The sequence below is a fragment of the Pyrus communis genome, chromosome 16, assembly GCF_963583255.1.
Source record: "Pyrus communis chromosome 16, drPyrComm1.1, whole genome shotgun sequence".
NCBI lineage: Eukaryota > Viridiplantae > Streptophyta > Magnoliopsida > Rosales > Rosaceae > Pyrus > Pyrus communis.
In genome coordinates, this window is record NC_084818.1 from 19,061,170 (window position 1) to 19,076,686 (window position 15,517).

At 38.8% G+C, this 15,517-nt stretch overlaps 1 protein-coding gene and 1 long non-coding RNA gene across 3 annotated transcripts; both read left to right on the forward strand.

Moving 5' to 3' along the window:
- Positions 1–5,206: 5,206 nt before the first annotated feature.
- On the forward strand, positions 5,207–9,014 carry LOC137721335 (uncharacterized). 2 transcript variants are annotated; one of them, XR_011066631.1, is made up of 10 exons: positions 5,207–5,474; positions 5,594–5,724; positions 6,390–6,470; positions 6,572–6,660; positions 6,758–6,832; positions 7,205–7,266; positions 7,357–7,416; positions 7,621–7,794; positions 8,635–8,799; positions 8,891–9,014. XR_011066631.1 is itself a non-coding variant. In XM_068460435.1 (9 exons), exons 2-9 carry the CDS (start codon positions 5,599–5,601, stop codon positions 8,718–8,720), a joined length of 753 nt encoding a protein of 250 aa, XP_068316536.1. In that variant the 5' UTR covers positions 5,208–5,474; positions 5,594–5,598; the 3' UTR covers positions 8,721–9,014. The 2 variants fall into 2 exon arrangements, 1 of the variants encoding a protein (XP_068316536.1); XM_068460435.1 differs by having other exon boundaries at positions 5,208–5,474; positions 8,635–9,014.
- A 2,393-nt stretch (positions 9,015–11,407) lies between these two features.
- On the forward strand, positions 11,408–12,057 carry LOC137719960 (uncharacterized). Its single transcript, XR_011066452.1, has 3 exons — positions 11,408–11,684; positions 11,838–11,887; positions 11,990–12,057. It is a non-coding gene; the product is annotated as an uncharacterized lncRNA (long non-coding RNA).
- Positions 12,058–15,517: the final 3,460 nt, after the last annotated feature.

Sequence of the window (15,517 nt, forward strand, 5' to 3'; positions counted from 1 at the left end):
GGAAAGTGAGAGTTTAGGGGCATGAAAGAGGAATCACTGCACTCCGATCGTGACGGAATGACATTCTCTTTTATGCAACCACTCTAATTTGATATCTTCCTTTACATATTTATTTTCTTGTTGTCTTTTCACTACTTTTGTATAACAAGTGATTTCAAATTTCGGGGATGAAATTTTTTTAAGGTGGGTAGATTGTGATAACCCGTCCCTAATTGTATGTTCTTACAAATTTTAAATGAGTGAATTGATGAAAATGCCCTTAGAGGTGAGATCGTTGACTTTAGTTGACCGTCATTTCATGAAGCTTATGGGCTATTATTTTATCGTATTCCTGAAGTACTCGCCGATACGGATGCGTAGGCCCAACACAAAAGTGAATTTGGAGTTACGATTAAAATTTTACAGATTTACAAATCCGAAAAGTACTTTTGTAAAAGATTACTGTTTATTATTTTTTATATATCTCTCTCATAGTTATTATATTGTTATTTAATATTAGAGGAGGAAAAAAAAAAAAAAGAAGAGAGTTGGGGGTGGAAGGTTTGCCCAATCAGGAGAGAAAGGAAGGGAAATGGGCAGCCAATGAGGAGGAGAGAGAGAGCTGAGGAACGAATTAGAAAAGAGAATAGGAGGGAAAGGAGAGAAGAAGAATAGGAGGGAACCCAAATCGGGTTGACCTGTTTCTTCCCGACTGGACCCGCATGACCTGGCGACTTTCCCGTCGCTTTTCTGACTTTTTTTCGGCGATCCAAGGCTCGCCACCACTTGGAAATTAATCACCATCATCCCCTCTTCAGTTTACACCCAAGATTGTTGGGGTTTTGGCCTCGTATCTCGAAGAACGGAATTGTTGGTTCCAGGGGTGCCACGTGTTGGAAATGTGCCCTAAAACCAATCATATGATGATACTTTACGGACATTTCACATGTTAAACTAATCTAGTTTAATATAAAGGGAAAAGATTATTCTTTTAAGCCGTCTTATATACATGTTATATGCTTAAACGATAAGTCCAAGGAATATGTAATTGGGAGAATGTGATCTAAAGAAGTTAGATTCACGAGACCATTCTCTTTTGTATACATATCCTAAACGTTCCTAATCATAGGATTGCCAATTGGGCATTGATAGTCTATTAAGATTAGTACGTGCTATGTCTTCTCTTAGAGAGAGTGACTGGTCTCGAGTCCTTGGTGTGATTGACACCAAGACAAGCATGTAGGTGCTCAATAGAGAATGAGTCCACTAAACGCGATCAACAAGGAGTTTTCATACTCATGTCACATGAGAACTCATGGTTGGGATAATGTAAAGTAGTCCTTTGACCTGAGACATCATAGTTGTCTTGTGGTTAGATCCTTGATCTTTGACTATGTCAAAGTCACTCCGTAAGAGAGTGTCCCCGTATTGCATTGTAATTTTAACTGGACAGGTTCTCCAACCACTTTGACTTAGCTTGGGTAGCCATGACATACTGGTAGGTGTCACTCATGGTTTGTGGAAGCCCCAAAGGTGTATAATGACTAAAGGAAGAATTGAAAGTAAGTTTCAATTCACAATTGATTTGAAGAGTTCTAATCGCCCACTGCCTCGCTAAAAGGAACCTAATGGATCGCACACCGTGTAAGGTAATGATTGAAGGATATAACGAAGATGAGTAGGACAATTAAATAGTTTAATTGTATATGGCAAGGATTAATTAAAAGTTAATTAATCTAAAATGAAAGGTTCGTTTTAGGCCTTAAGTTAATTATGGGTTTCAGGACACAAAAGGGTTTTGGTCCACAAGGCACATAAGGTTTAAGTTGTGTGACAACTAAAACAAAATGGGCAATTAACCCACAAAAAATAGGGAGGCGGGCCATGCTTAGAGAGGGTGTGGGTTTTGGACTTATTACAAGTTTGCCACTCCAATGAAGGTAGGTATAAATGTGACTTTATAGCTTTTTCTTCATTAGGGTTTTCTTGAGAAAATTGGAGAGAACAAAAGCTCTCCTTTTTCTCTCTAGGAGGCTGGCCACCATTGGGGAATTTACTAGCATCTAATTCTTCCATGGTCACTCATCTTCTTCCTTAACCATCCTTGGTGTCGAAACTTAGAGGTCTCCAACTTTGGGGACTTTTGGAGAACCCAATATCCACATCCATGGAGCGAAGGAGCAAGGTGACAAAGGAAGGAAGGCCCTCACATGGGTGATTAATCTTTGCTAAGCAAAAAGGTGCTTCAAAGGTATAAAGAAATCTCAACTCTTTTTCTTAGATCTTGAGTTGAGTATTGGTTCATCATAACTACTAGGCTTTGAATTTCATGGGTAAATTTTTGTTTTGAGTGCATACAAGCATGATTTCGCCTTTTACTTGTTAATTGCATGCATAGATGTTGCTCAAATGAACGTGTTTTCACCAATATTTCCTTCACCACGGCGGAAATCCACTGATCGAGAAAGTTAGGTTGACCACCACCAACACCACCAAAACACCCCTCTTGAGGCCTGGAACAAAGGATAAGCAATTGTAGGGGCGGCGGAGCACCGGAGATGGCAGATTGAAGCCACCCATTTCTAGGGTTTTCAGAGCCTTTAAGGGGAATTGGAGCTTTTCCCGGCCAAATTGGACTTGGCGACAGGTATCAAAGTTGTTGCTCTCGTTGAGATCTTCATTCCTGTGAAAATTGAGAATTTTTGGAAATAGTTGAAATTTCTGGCGAGTCGGGGCTACCAGCCGCCGCCTGCAGTGGTGCGTGGGGAAAGACACCCCTTGACCTCCCAAGGTTAAAATGGGTGCCCCGATTTCATAATTGACATCCGATTGATGAAATTCTGTTGTTTGGTTATATTTTCGTTAAGGGTCGCCACTTGGTTATTATATGATTCGACGATTCGACCATTGGATCGTCACCAAACTTTAATAGGTAATAGTAAATAATATTAAAGAATATTAGGAACTTACGAATCGAGAATTGGACGTACGGATCTTCCTAAATTGGATTTGTAAGTTCGTAAAATAAAACGTTGACCACCGCTTCGGATCGTCACCAAATTTTAATAGGTAATAGTACATAATATTAAAGAATATTAGGAACTTACAAATCGAGAATTGGACGTACGGATCTTCCCAAATTGGATTTGTAAGTTTGTAAAGTAAAACGTTGACCATCGCTTAATTTTAGCGATTGGCGGAGATCCGATCGTTGGGATCGTTCCAAAACTTTAGGATGTTGTTCTAAAAGCTTATTGAAACTCTTGGGATGTTACGGATCAGAAATCCGAATGCGGATCTTCCGGATCGAGTTACGTAGGGTTGTAGACCCTATCGTCAATCTTCGACCGACGGTTGACTTTTGGTCAATGGGTTTCAAATCATTTTAGAACGTCTTTGGGGATGTGTTTTATCTAAGTTATGTGTTCTATCGATAAGAATTCTGAGACGTGATTTGATATTTTTTCTAGGCGACAATCGTTCGTGACGCCTCGATATTTGTACTAGGGAGTTGTAGCACGGACTTCAGGTGAGTGTGTCTGTTCCTTTATATAGAGTGTATATATATATATATATATATATATATATATATATGATTGATTGTTTCCATTTATGCATTTGGAAAAGAATTTCTTACGTACGCTTGGATTAGACTAAAGTTTATAGGAATTAGCGAAATGATGGAATTTATGAAATTATTCCGGATCCTGCGGGATGCCTTAATACAAGTTACAGCTTTGATGAATGTTATATTGACTAGAAATTATGAAATATGCTACATCCTACGGGATGCACAGGTATGCTTATAATCTTTGATGCCATAATTATATCTATGGCTATGAATGTTAGTATGTTGATTAGAACTATCAAATCACTGTGGCCTAACTATATTTGTGTTATTTGCTCATTGTTTGCTGCACTCGGTGTTAGTGCTCGCCCAGGGTCAGGACCAGTCTTTTACATGTTTGTTCACATTCGCACCACACGTTGGCCTTGGATCCAAGTAGGTGCCAGTCCTGTCGTACAAGTTGCATTAGGCAACTCCAACTCGTATGTGATCGTGAATAGCGCCAGTCTTCACGTAATTGTAGCACTAGAGCGTATATCATTATTACACACAGTCTTGTTCATGTCAGACTACCTCTGCATGAACTCGTGTGTCAGCATATGTCGATGAGCACTCGTTATGATATATTTGCTTATGCTAGATTATGTGGTTACTGACAAAATGTGTTTAAGTACGGGATTTGTGCCGTATTGATATCTTGATATTTTGCAGGTTACGGTAAGTATTTTCTTACTATACGTAGTATGTATATTTTGGAAACTATACTTGTTTTACGGCGAGGGGTTACAATGTTTTCATAAAGGTTTTTATTTTTATTTTTTATAAAACTTTGTTTTTAGGCCCACTCACCCTTGTTTTTCGCCTCTCCAGGTTTTAGTAGCTAAGTTTTCGTATGGACGAGGACTCTTGGCAAATCTCAATATAAGTGGTTTTCTCTGAGGGTATAATTCTCAATCCATTCTACTATACTTTACTTATGCTATGACGTCACGTGTGAAATGGGTTCATTCCCGCTCCCCAGCGCACTCTTATATTTAGACACTTTTAGGTTTAAATTCATTCACATTTTCCACATCACTACATTTTATGGCTTCGTCACCTTCTAGGTGTCGGCCATCACAGCTCGATTCGGAGTCCTAGTGGACATTCCGAGTCGGGGTGTGTTAGTTGGGCAATTGGAAAAGAACAAAAAAAAAAAAAAAAAAAAAAAAAAAAAAGTGGGTTGGCCCTTTGGGCCTTTTTTGTCTCGTGGAGCCCACGAACTTTTTGGCCTAGCCCTCGATTGAAGACGATTTTTGGGCTATTTTCGGCCCTCTGACCCTCTGGACCATTCGGTTGGAGATGGTCTAAGAAGTGACCAACTCATATGAGAAGGTAATAAAGGGCCTCAGGGCGTGCAACTCCTTTGGATTCGTAAGTAACTAAGTGTGCAACTCATATGTTAACGGCTGATTTAATAGCCACCTTAACGAGTGTGTGAAAGTGTCTCAAAATTATGAATTCAGATACTACTCTAGAATGAAAAAAAACTTGATACATGTGATATTAAAAACCAAAAAATTTTAAAGTAATAAACTGAAATTAAGCAAAGAGTAATACGTTACCGAACAAGGACCAAGTGTAGGAGGGAACGCCACCTAGGCCAAGAGTGGGAACCAAAGTAGGAAACGCGTATGACAAGTGTTGGGCTGCTGTCACCGAAAATAAAATGGCAGATAATAGGACTCGGCGGTGTTGCCGCCGATAAGACCGTCACCAGAAACCCTAGTCTCTCTCTCGGTTTTTCTTAATTTTCATTTCTTATTTATTAAATTAAAGTCACAAATTAAATATTATCCTAGTGCAGAAACACATCGTTGCTTTTGCCACTGTTTGTTTCAGATTCCCTCCTCCCAACTCTCAGATTCCCTCCTCCAACTAACAAAAGGTAAAACCAAACCCTAATTTAAATCTCCTCGCTCTCTCTCTGTGTACATATGTGTGCGTATCTGTTGGGTTTGATTGGGGTTTGCTTGTGTTGGTGTTGGTGTTGGTGTTTGGGTGCAGAGTAAATGGATAGGTTTCAGAGGGTGGAGAAGCCCAAGGCGGAGGCTACGCCCATAAACGAGAATGAGATTCGTATAACGGCTCAAGGCAGAATGAGGAACTATATTACTTACGCCACCACTCTGCTCCAGGTCCCTCCTCTGCCTCGTTTCTCCATTTCATGTTTTTTGTTTTGTTGAAGGAAAATTATAAACACACTCTTATCTTTTTAACCTCTCACGCATCTTGTCGGTTGTTTCTATTTAATTTACTCAACCAGATAAAAAGGATGTGTGAAAGCTAGAAAAGGTGTGAAAGTCAGCTTGGTTGATTTACATTTCCCTTTAGCTATATACATATTAGTCACTATTTTATCTTGCGTTTTAATATGAGGTACAAGTTGCAACTTCCAGACTCCAGTCCCTTGCTTTTTATTTTTTTTTATTTTTTATTTTTTTTTTTAAGCAAACGATTTTATCTTTGCTAAGAGGAAGGGGTGGGCTTAGACTTACAATGAGTTAACAATAATGTGGTTCAAATTTGTATTTAGTGAGAATCGAATCTAAAATCTCTCACTTACAAGTGAAGAGAAATACTATTAGACCGTAGTACGTGATTGTCCTTGTCTTTTATTTTCCTTTTGCTTTTGTGCCTTTAGTTTTGTCTTTGTTTATCCTTTGGATTTTAATTTGTTTTCGTTTGCCCTTAGCTCCTCTTTTATTATCGTTATTATTATTATTATTACTTTTTTCTAATAGTGCACTAAATCCTTTTTTTTCCCGTTAGGCTTTACCATAAATGATTGTATCTGATGTAGGAGAAAGGATCTGACGAAATTGTTCTAAAGGCAATGGGCCGAGCTATCAATAAAACGGTTATGATTGCTGAGCTAATAAAGGTGAGGGACTTGTGACCTCTTCGTAGACATATGCATGTACTTTCATGTCTGCACCAGTGTTTGTGTGTACACATTTTCTGATAAAGCTTTTCTGTTTCCAGAGAAGGATTCTTGGTCTTCATCAGAATACTTCTATTGGATCGACTGATATAACTGACGTGTACGAGCCCCTAGAAGAAGGCCTGCTTCCGTATGAAACCATACACTTCTATGCTACTATGCATATGCACATATGATTTCCTTTCTTGTTTCACTTAAGTGATATAATTGGTTGTGTTTTTCTGCAGTGTTGAGAGTACTCGGCATGTTTCAACGATCACTATTACCTTGTCGAAGAAAGAGCTCCTTACATCCTCTTCAGGGTAAATAATTTAGATTTTGGTTTCCTATGTATTTCTGGTGCATCTCATGAATATCCCATTTTAGTATTTACTGATGGTTTGCTGAACTGGGATACAAAATTATTAACAGATGAACTGTGCTACTTCTGTTAGGATTTTAAAGGGTGCTAAAAACTTTAAAACTTCGATTGCTTTTGAACCATATGTAGTTGAATGAATTCTAAGGAATGATTTTAGTGCTGGTTCCTAAAATGCTAATTACATTATGATGCACAGTAGAGCCCAGAAGTGCACAACTACGCGATAAAAATCACAGTGATCATATGAGTATGTGGTTTGAAAGGTGGGAAGTCTATCCTTATCTTTCATTTTCTGTTATTTGATACGGTACAGATATCAATCCCCTCTTCCAGTTGACCAAGTGAAACAGTTGAATGATTTTGAGGACAATGGAGGTGATGTGTTATGTCTTTGTTCATGTTTATGAGGTTACTTCTATACTATAATCGCTTCAATTAATATTGATTTAATTACATGCAAGCCAGACGGTTCGCCTGGATTCCAAGGCAGGGGTCGTGGTAGCCAAGGAAGAGGCTGGGGTAGAGGTATTGCTCTCTGCTCTAAAATTATGAATATATTTTGTTTATGGCATCATTGTAATCGTGAAGTGGAGTTAAAATTTTGCTTTTCAAAAACTTCAAATACCATTATACCAGTACCCATGGTAAATTACTTAGTTTTTTGTTACAAGTGGCTAAAATTGCTCATTGGGTTTTGCTCTGGTTCATGGTATGGTACCCTGTGTGCAGGAAACTACAATGGAGTTGGGGATTATAATGGAGATGTTTGGGATGGTGGGCGTGGTTATGGTGGCAGAGGTAGAGGCCGTTCAAGAGGTGGTTCTTTTAGGGGTCGAGGACGAGGTTATGGTCAGTCAGGTGGATACTATGACTATGTTGAAGGTGCACCTGCGCAAGGCCGTGGTAGGTTTTCTATGCTCTGTACTGTTATATTTTGATTTATTTCCTTTAAGTTTATTCCAATTAAATTTAGTTCTCTGGCTTGCTGTAGTAACTGTAAATCTATGAATGCAAATATGTTAGCGGCTTTATGTTTGCCTCCATGTCACTAATAACGTAGTTTATCAATATTGGATTCATACGGTTTTTAAACTAGGTTTTACATTTACCCTGGTTGTAAGGACATTACATATGATCAGTTAAGTTCATTCCTTACTTTTTTGTTTTGTTTTAATTTTTATGCTTACGGTCTACTGTATCCTTGACCAGTTTATTGTAGCTAATACTGATGGTTTTGACACAATGCATTTAGCTTTCTACTTGCTTGGTGGGGCTTGTTTGAGAACCATTTGGTTTTCAGCTTCTAGTTTTCACTTTTTGGTCAGAAATAAGTAGGTTACAAGGAAGAAATGAGGGGATTAATAGAAGAAGGGTGGTGGAAGGAAACGGAGAAATGCACACGGAATGGTACACAACGTGGAACCAAAAACTGAAAAGAAATTTCTTTCGTATTTTTTTATTTTGATTTTGTATGTAACATGATGTGCATTTCTTCCCCCTCTCTCCTACAATACTCTCCGCATTCTTATTCATCTACCCTGCCATCTACTTTCTCTCTATACCTAGTGAAAAAAACTGAAAACTCTAAACTTAAAATCAAATGGTTATTAAACGGGCCCTTAGAAAGTGAAAACTTTTGCGTTCTCAAATAATTAATTCATAAGTATTGTGTGCTTTGAATCTTTGGAATGTGGGAATGCTGTTAACGTCGATAAGATATCTGATAATAGATGCCATTTGAAGGTCTTGCAGGGCGTGGTCGAGGCAGGGGAAGGGGCCGTGGGCGCAGTCGTAATACCAGATTGGATGGACAAGCACCTGCTGCTTGAGCCGATGTTTGATTACAAGATATGTGTGAACTTGAAAAAATTGACATATGGGATGCCTGCTCTGCTTGCTTATGTCTTGGTGAAGTTTGCTGATAGCTATGGGCACCGTCTTTCCTTTCGAGTATTCCAAGTGTTGCAACGGTCGTGATGCTTGACGTTTTGTTTTGTAGGTCATGACGTAGGAATACTTTCGTAGTTATTGCTGCTAATCAAGTGTGTTTATACACCTTATAAAGTTGTAAAATGATTTTTTGTTTCATGGAAATAATAGAGCAGTACATTCTTTTATTCTTACATGAGTATTGCATGCTAACTCCTCCTAACAGAACATCATTCAGTCTCAGTCTGCCCTCCTTTCAGTCAAATACTTGCAAAGTCTTAACAAGTTATTAATAGTAACGTACTGGTCAGTAGGAGCCCTTTTAAGGGCTTTAGTGTCAGAATATGTCACCAGTTCGAAACTCCCCTCCCTTACCTTTTTGGTGAGAAAAATTAAAAAGAAAATTAACGAAAAAGACTTGGAGTATTTTGAATTTTGACAAAAAATATGTAATAGCTTCACGTTTTCTAAGGGGCAGATCGCACTTTGCGGATGTTGCGTGGGGACGGCATGTAAACTGTTGAATGAAATCTGAACGGTTGAAAACCAATCCATAAAAATGAGCTTAGGGTGAAACTGGATCATAAAGCACCCATCACTAATTGAAAACAATACCCTGCATCAATTCAAAATTTTTGGGATTTAAACACGTCTCCTCTCAAAACTCTCCGTCTCTGGTCAGCCCTCAAACATCCTTCCCGTTCAAGACCCAGTTGTAGTTTGTCGTCTCCGGGCTCACTGCACTTTCACACAGAAGTTTAGAAGTTCAGGTGAGTTTGGCTTGAGAGCAACTCCAGCGTTGGAGTCCTCCCCCTGGCAATGCTAGTTCAATCCACCTAATGAACAGTAACTGCCCTTAATGAACAGTAAATAGCCCTAGCAATAGAATTTGCATCTCCACCGTTACACTTCAATAGCCCTGGCAATAGGCAATAAAATATTAGTATTTTATTTATTTATAAAATAATACAAAATAATTTTAATTGTAATATTGGATAAGATTTTTAATCGTTCTCGTTGCGCCACGTGTCATTATTCGAAGTATTATTAAATAATACAAAATAATACAATTATTGGTGATGGATTTCTGTTCAAAATCTTTGAGGATAGATTTCCATCAGATTTTTAACGAATGACGGCATGTCACGTGTCATAATCTGTTCACAATCTTTGAGGATAGATTTCCATCAGATTTGTAACGAATGACGGCATGCCACGTGGCATTATGCACAACCTAATCCTTTCTGAATCCTCTATATAATCCACCATCCATCCTCACAAATCTCACACCAAAATTCTCAAGATCTCTATCATTATTCATAGTTTCTGCTTCCTTATTCACAAAAATCTGTATCATTATTCATAGTTTCTGTTTCTTTCTTTCAATGTCTTCTTCTTCTTCCTCAAGGATGATGTGGGGATTCAATCAGGAAGAGGAAGAATTGTTTAACGAATCAGAAGCAATGTTCAATCACCAGAGGGTAAGAAATGAGAGGGAAGAGGATGAGGAGCGTCAAATGAGAGATGACGAAGTAAGAAAGGGTAGAGCCTCACATTCCCGTCGAGTCATCCAAGCTGCGGCTCAGATCTGCAGGCCCAGCCGTTCCGGAAACCTTGATAGAAGCAGGCAACGACGAGGTATGGAACTCTTGGATGATTATTTTGTTCCTAATAGTGCATTCCCTGATACGTACTTTAGACGTCGTTTTAGAATGGAACGACATTTGTTCAACAAAATCATGATTGCTGTTTGCAACCATGATTCTTATTTTGTGCAAAAAAAAGATGCTTTTGGTGCTATGGGTCTACTGCCTGAGCAAAAAATTACTGTTGCCTTGCGGATGCTTGCATATGGAGCATCTGCAGACCAAGTGGATGAGATAACGAGGATGGGGAAATCAACCATTCTTGAGTCCCTGATGAGGTTTTGCGGAGCAATCGAATCTATCTACATCGTTAAGTACCTCCGCAAACCTACACACATGGACTTGGAGCGGCTGTTGAAGAAGGCGGAGATGCGTGGCGTTCCTGGGATGATTGGAAGCATTGATTGTATGCACTGGACGTGGAAAAACTGTCCAAGTGCATGGCAAGGAACTTACGGGGACAGAAAATGAGCAAAAAGTATCATTCTGGAGGCGGTGGCATCTTTTGATACATGGATTTGGCACGCCTTTTTCGGGGTCCCAGGAGCTCAAAATGACATCAACGTCCTTGCCCAATCCCCAGTGTTCAACGATGTCCTGCAAGGAAAGGCACCAAAAGTTACGTATGAGGTCAACGGACGTATGTACGACGGGTCATACTACCTAGCTGACGGCATCTACCCGCGATGGTCAACATTTGTCAAAACAGTGCCACGTCCGCGGAGTGCAAAGGAAAAACACTTTGCGCTGACACCACCCTGGCGTCAGCCTGACGTCACGCCCACCTCGGGCTCTCGGGTTGGCAATCCCCCACGGGCCTGGAGCTCGGGCCTCCACCTTCCATCGGGCTAGCCCACGCTGGAGCCCTCCCACCGGCCCTCAGGCCCTTGTTTTCGAGCCTGTCCCCCGAGCCAAACCCAACGCTGGGAATGCTCTGAGGGTGAACAGTTGGTTCCACAGAGAGAAAAGGTGTACATATCTCAGAAACATAAGTAATTTCCTCTTCCAACTAATTTAAGATTTAACTCCTCTCTATCTCCCCTCTCCAACAATCTTTTCCTTTCATCACAACTAGCAAATTCGGAACAAGAATCTAGATGTATAGGTTTCCGATGCTGGAGTGACAGACGATGCAGCATCTCGGTCTACGACATACTGGCTGAAGCCCAAATCGTCGCCATGGACATCTTCAGTAAGAAACCCACCGTCTTTCGTCAGGTAATTTAATCACTCTGTTTGATTGGTGAGAAAATTGAGAATAAGGTTTTGTTCTGTAAAAAGTTTCGTTTTCGTGATACAAATGCTGGGCCTTTGTTTGTTTGTTTTGTTTTTTAAGTATTGTAACAATTACTTGATGTTTTGAATGTATAGATATAGCAACAGGGTGTTAAACCTATCATGTTTCTAGAGCAGTTTATAAGGTAATTTGAATTTGTAAATTGTATGGACTTTGAAATTTATAAGGTAACTCGTTTCTACTTCTTTGTTCATTTGTAATTTACCAATTTTTGTTTATCTCACAGATCCTTGGTGTCAGCCCAATTGAGGGATTTGACATGATCAAGGCAGTGTCTTTGAAAAAACACTCTGGGCGGCAGAGCCTTGATCTGATTTAGGCCAAAACGTTCGGTTAAGGTGGGGAAGATTTAGCCGGCTGCCTAGGCGCTAACTGGGTGCTCTAGGCGGTCTAAGCGGTGCTAGGCGACACCCTAGGCATTTTGAATCTCGCTGCAGCTCTTCATCGGATTTGCAACTCTCAATTTTTATAATATTAGCAGAGCCTTATGCAGAATTTCTGCAACTTGCCGTCTGTGCATGGATGAGGGAAGAGAAAGCGCAAAGAGAGAGAGAGAGCAATTGATTGGTTTTAAGCCTGGCTTCTGGATTTTAGCCTGGTTGTGCGAGGGAGAAGAAGAAACGAAAGTTTGAGTTCTGGTGGAAGAAGAAAAAACGAAATAAATTTAAAATGAAGGCCTTCCACTTTCCAAGGGGTCAAAGGCAGTAATAGGATCGGACTCCACCTTGGATTATGTGAGAAACGTGGGGTGGTGGGTTACATAGAGTAATTGATTCGTTTTCACTTTTCAACCACCCATCACTGAGTTGTCTATTTTTCATTTACTTATCTACTTAAAATAATGTTTTATAAGGATATATAAATAATGTTTTGTTGTCATCTATTTTAAATTACCATATTATCTACTTAAAATACTCACACATATATATATATATATATGGACGTTCTTCTTTTAAAAAATCATATTACTCAATAATTATATATTAAATTTAATTATCTTATGTACATTACTATATTTCCTTATTTTCCTCCTAGTTTGTATTTTATGTGGTTTTAAATTGTGAACTTATTGTACATGTGTCATCCGACAATACTCCTCACTATGGTTATATGGCATACATGCTTAATTTGTTTTTAAAATTTGGACTTGTTGAATACTCTTTTTGCATTTTATCATTCTTATATTATCTTATCCATGCATTTTATCATTCTTTTACCTAAATTTGCCTAGACCCTGCCTAGCCGCCTAGGCGCTAGGCGTCAGCCCGCTGCCCGACTAGCGCGTTTTTTAGAAGCTTGCTTATTACAAGTTTGGCACTCACTTAGAAAGAGGTATAAAGGAAACTTTATAACCTTAACCACATTAGGGTTTCTTTGAGGAAAGATTAAAGAACACAAGCTCTAGCTTTTTCTCCACGAGCAAAATAGAAACGCAAAAGACTCTTTGACAGAGGAAAAGAGAGACCACAACAATGAAGGCTCACTTTGACAGAGCGAAACAACGACCACAATAGTAGATGAATATGGTTAGAAGATACGAGAATTTGATAGAGGAAAATAGGGAATAGAGGACATAAGGTTTTTTCTTAGTTTTTCTCTCTAGCGTTGTCCTGGGCTTAGCATTTATCTTTGTTGTAAAAATAGAGAAAAAATATGTAGGAGAAAGGAGCAATGAAGAAGAGTGAAAGAAGTGAAAGTAAAGAGGAGTGTGTAATCATTTTTATCTTCTCTCCTACCACATCCCTTCATCCTTCTCGATTCCTCTTTTTTCAATTCAGGAGTTGTGAAACTTGCGATTGATCAAATATAAGGCCAAATCAGGATTGGTGGGGTCGATTCTTGGTTACTAATATTCCTTGCAAAATGTCTTGGGAATGGTCTAAAAAGTCCTCTTCGCAGTAAGATTTCATGATTAAGAACACAAAAGGTCATTTTCAACTGTACCACTTTGTGCAGAGTGCTTGATATCTCTCTGGGCTTGCACTGAGTTTTCTTTATGTATTGAAAGAGTATTATGTTCATTACCATTCACGAACCATTCACTTCTGGTGTCTGGAAATGATCTTCGTTCAATTCTTATTAGGTATACAAATCAGTCTTATGCTAGTTATATGATTCTGATTTTTGTCATACATATACAACTCCTTATTGTACTGTTCCTTAATTCGATATTACATACATCTGCTGCTATCTAAGATCTAGAAGAAGCATAAATAAATTACAATTTATGCTCATCTACTGTATATAGCTTACAATTTACGCTCATCTACTATATGACCATATCAAATTATGAAGAAAGTCGATCGAGGATCAATAGACCACATGCAATATATACGTAAGCAAAATTATTTTATCAAGTTATGTTACAAGATATGCAACCATGCATTACTAAATTTTGATCGACAACCTTTTATCAGTTGGGATTCTAGCAACATCTTACTCGTATGTGTTCGGGCAAAGATTTCTCGGGAGAAGGATCCTCGGACCTCAGCACAGCTCCCTAAGGGATTGACACTTTGGATGTGTAGTCGGGCTCTTACTTGTTGATGTGCTACAAGAAGAGGACAAAATTAGTTCTGAAAGGTGCCTTGGTGGGGCCTTAGGTATGGGCCTTAAGGCTCGCAATCAAAACTAACTAAGTGCTAGACGTGCCACTGCTATCTCAGTATAGCAGATGTAGAACAAGAATGTTTTTAGTCGATTACTTGCGCCCCAAGTTAGTTGGACTTTTTGTTATCAAAGGATTGTCATGGATGGGTTAAGTCTACATTAAGTTCTTTTTCTTGCCTTGTAAACAATGACTTTTAGTTCATAGTCTTGTATGTTCAAATGAAGGGAGTTCAGGCCCCTTTAAGCCGTTTGTTTGGTTCTTGATTGATTTTAATGATAACATATCCGTTAAACTAACCAGATCTAGATGCAAATGTAACTCTTAAAATAGGAAAATTGATGAAAATAACTTGAACACATACTGGAGAATGCATTAAGTAATAGATCTAAAAATTTAGAAAACAAACAAAAAGCGTCGAGCAAGATTTCACCTTGTCTATCAAGATCGAACCTCTTACAATCACTTCTCTTTGAATTAACAAGGGTTTAAATGCTAAAAAGGGATGGATGGTAAACAAGTTTACACAAGGGAATCACCACTAAGGGAGATAGCAAAGCTTTAAATTGGGTAAGAGATAGCTTGTCCCTAAAAAGGACTGAATCTATGTTGATTTCAGCTTTTGAATGCAAATCTGGCTTGAGATCAGAGTTTGTATGTTTGTTTGTTTGATTGGTTGAGTGTCCTTGTCTCTAGGGCCTCTTCCTCCCTTTATAGGCCAATTAGCCTGACTGCTGTGACTTTGCTCTTGCCCGAAGCATTTGAAGGGTAGTGAGTTGATAGGATCAAATTTATGCGACTTTGTTATCTTATTTCTTTGCATTTACTTCGTTACTTTCCATTTATTTTGGTAGTTTATGTTATTTTCGTATTATTATAGGTCCAGTTGGTAAAGATGACAATAAATAGTCAAATGGAGCAATTTGGAGCAGTTTTGGACTTGGATTGGATAGCAAGCCTGAAGAGCTTATGGGCTGGACATTTTTGATATTTAAATGGTGTTAGACATATTTTAAACTCTGGAGAAATTGAAGATGAGGCTTGGAAGACAAGGAATTACACAAGAAAAAGGAATCCTAGTTGGAGAGGAACCTTATCTAACCTTAACTTATCTAGATTCATCTTATATTGTCTTATCTTATCCAA

Bases quoted from the DNA above. Each gene is read 5' to 3' on its own strand.
- LOC137721335 (XM_068460435.1), top strand. From the start codon at position 5,599: ATGGATAGGTTTCAGAGGGTGGAGAAGCCCAAGGCGGAGGCTACGCCC. The intron at 6,471-6,571 runs GTGAGGGACTTG...TTCTGTTTCCAG, and splicing joins TGATTGCTGAGCTAATAAAG to AGAAGGATTCTTGGTCTTCA. The intron at 7,267-7,356 runs GTGATGTGTTAT...CATGCAAGCCAG, and splicing joins TGATTTTGAGGACAATGGAG to ACGGTTCGCCTGGATTCCAA.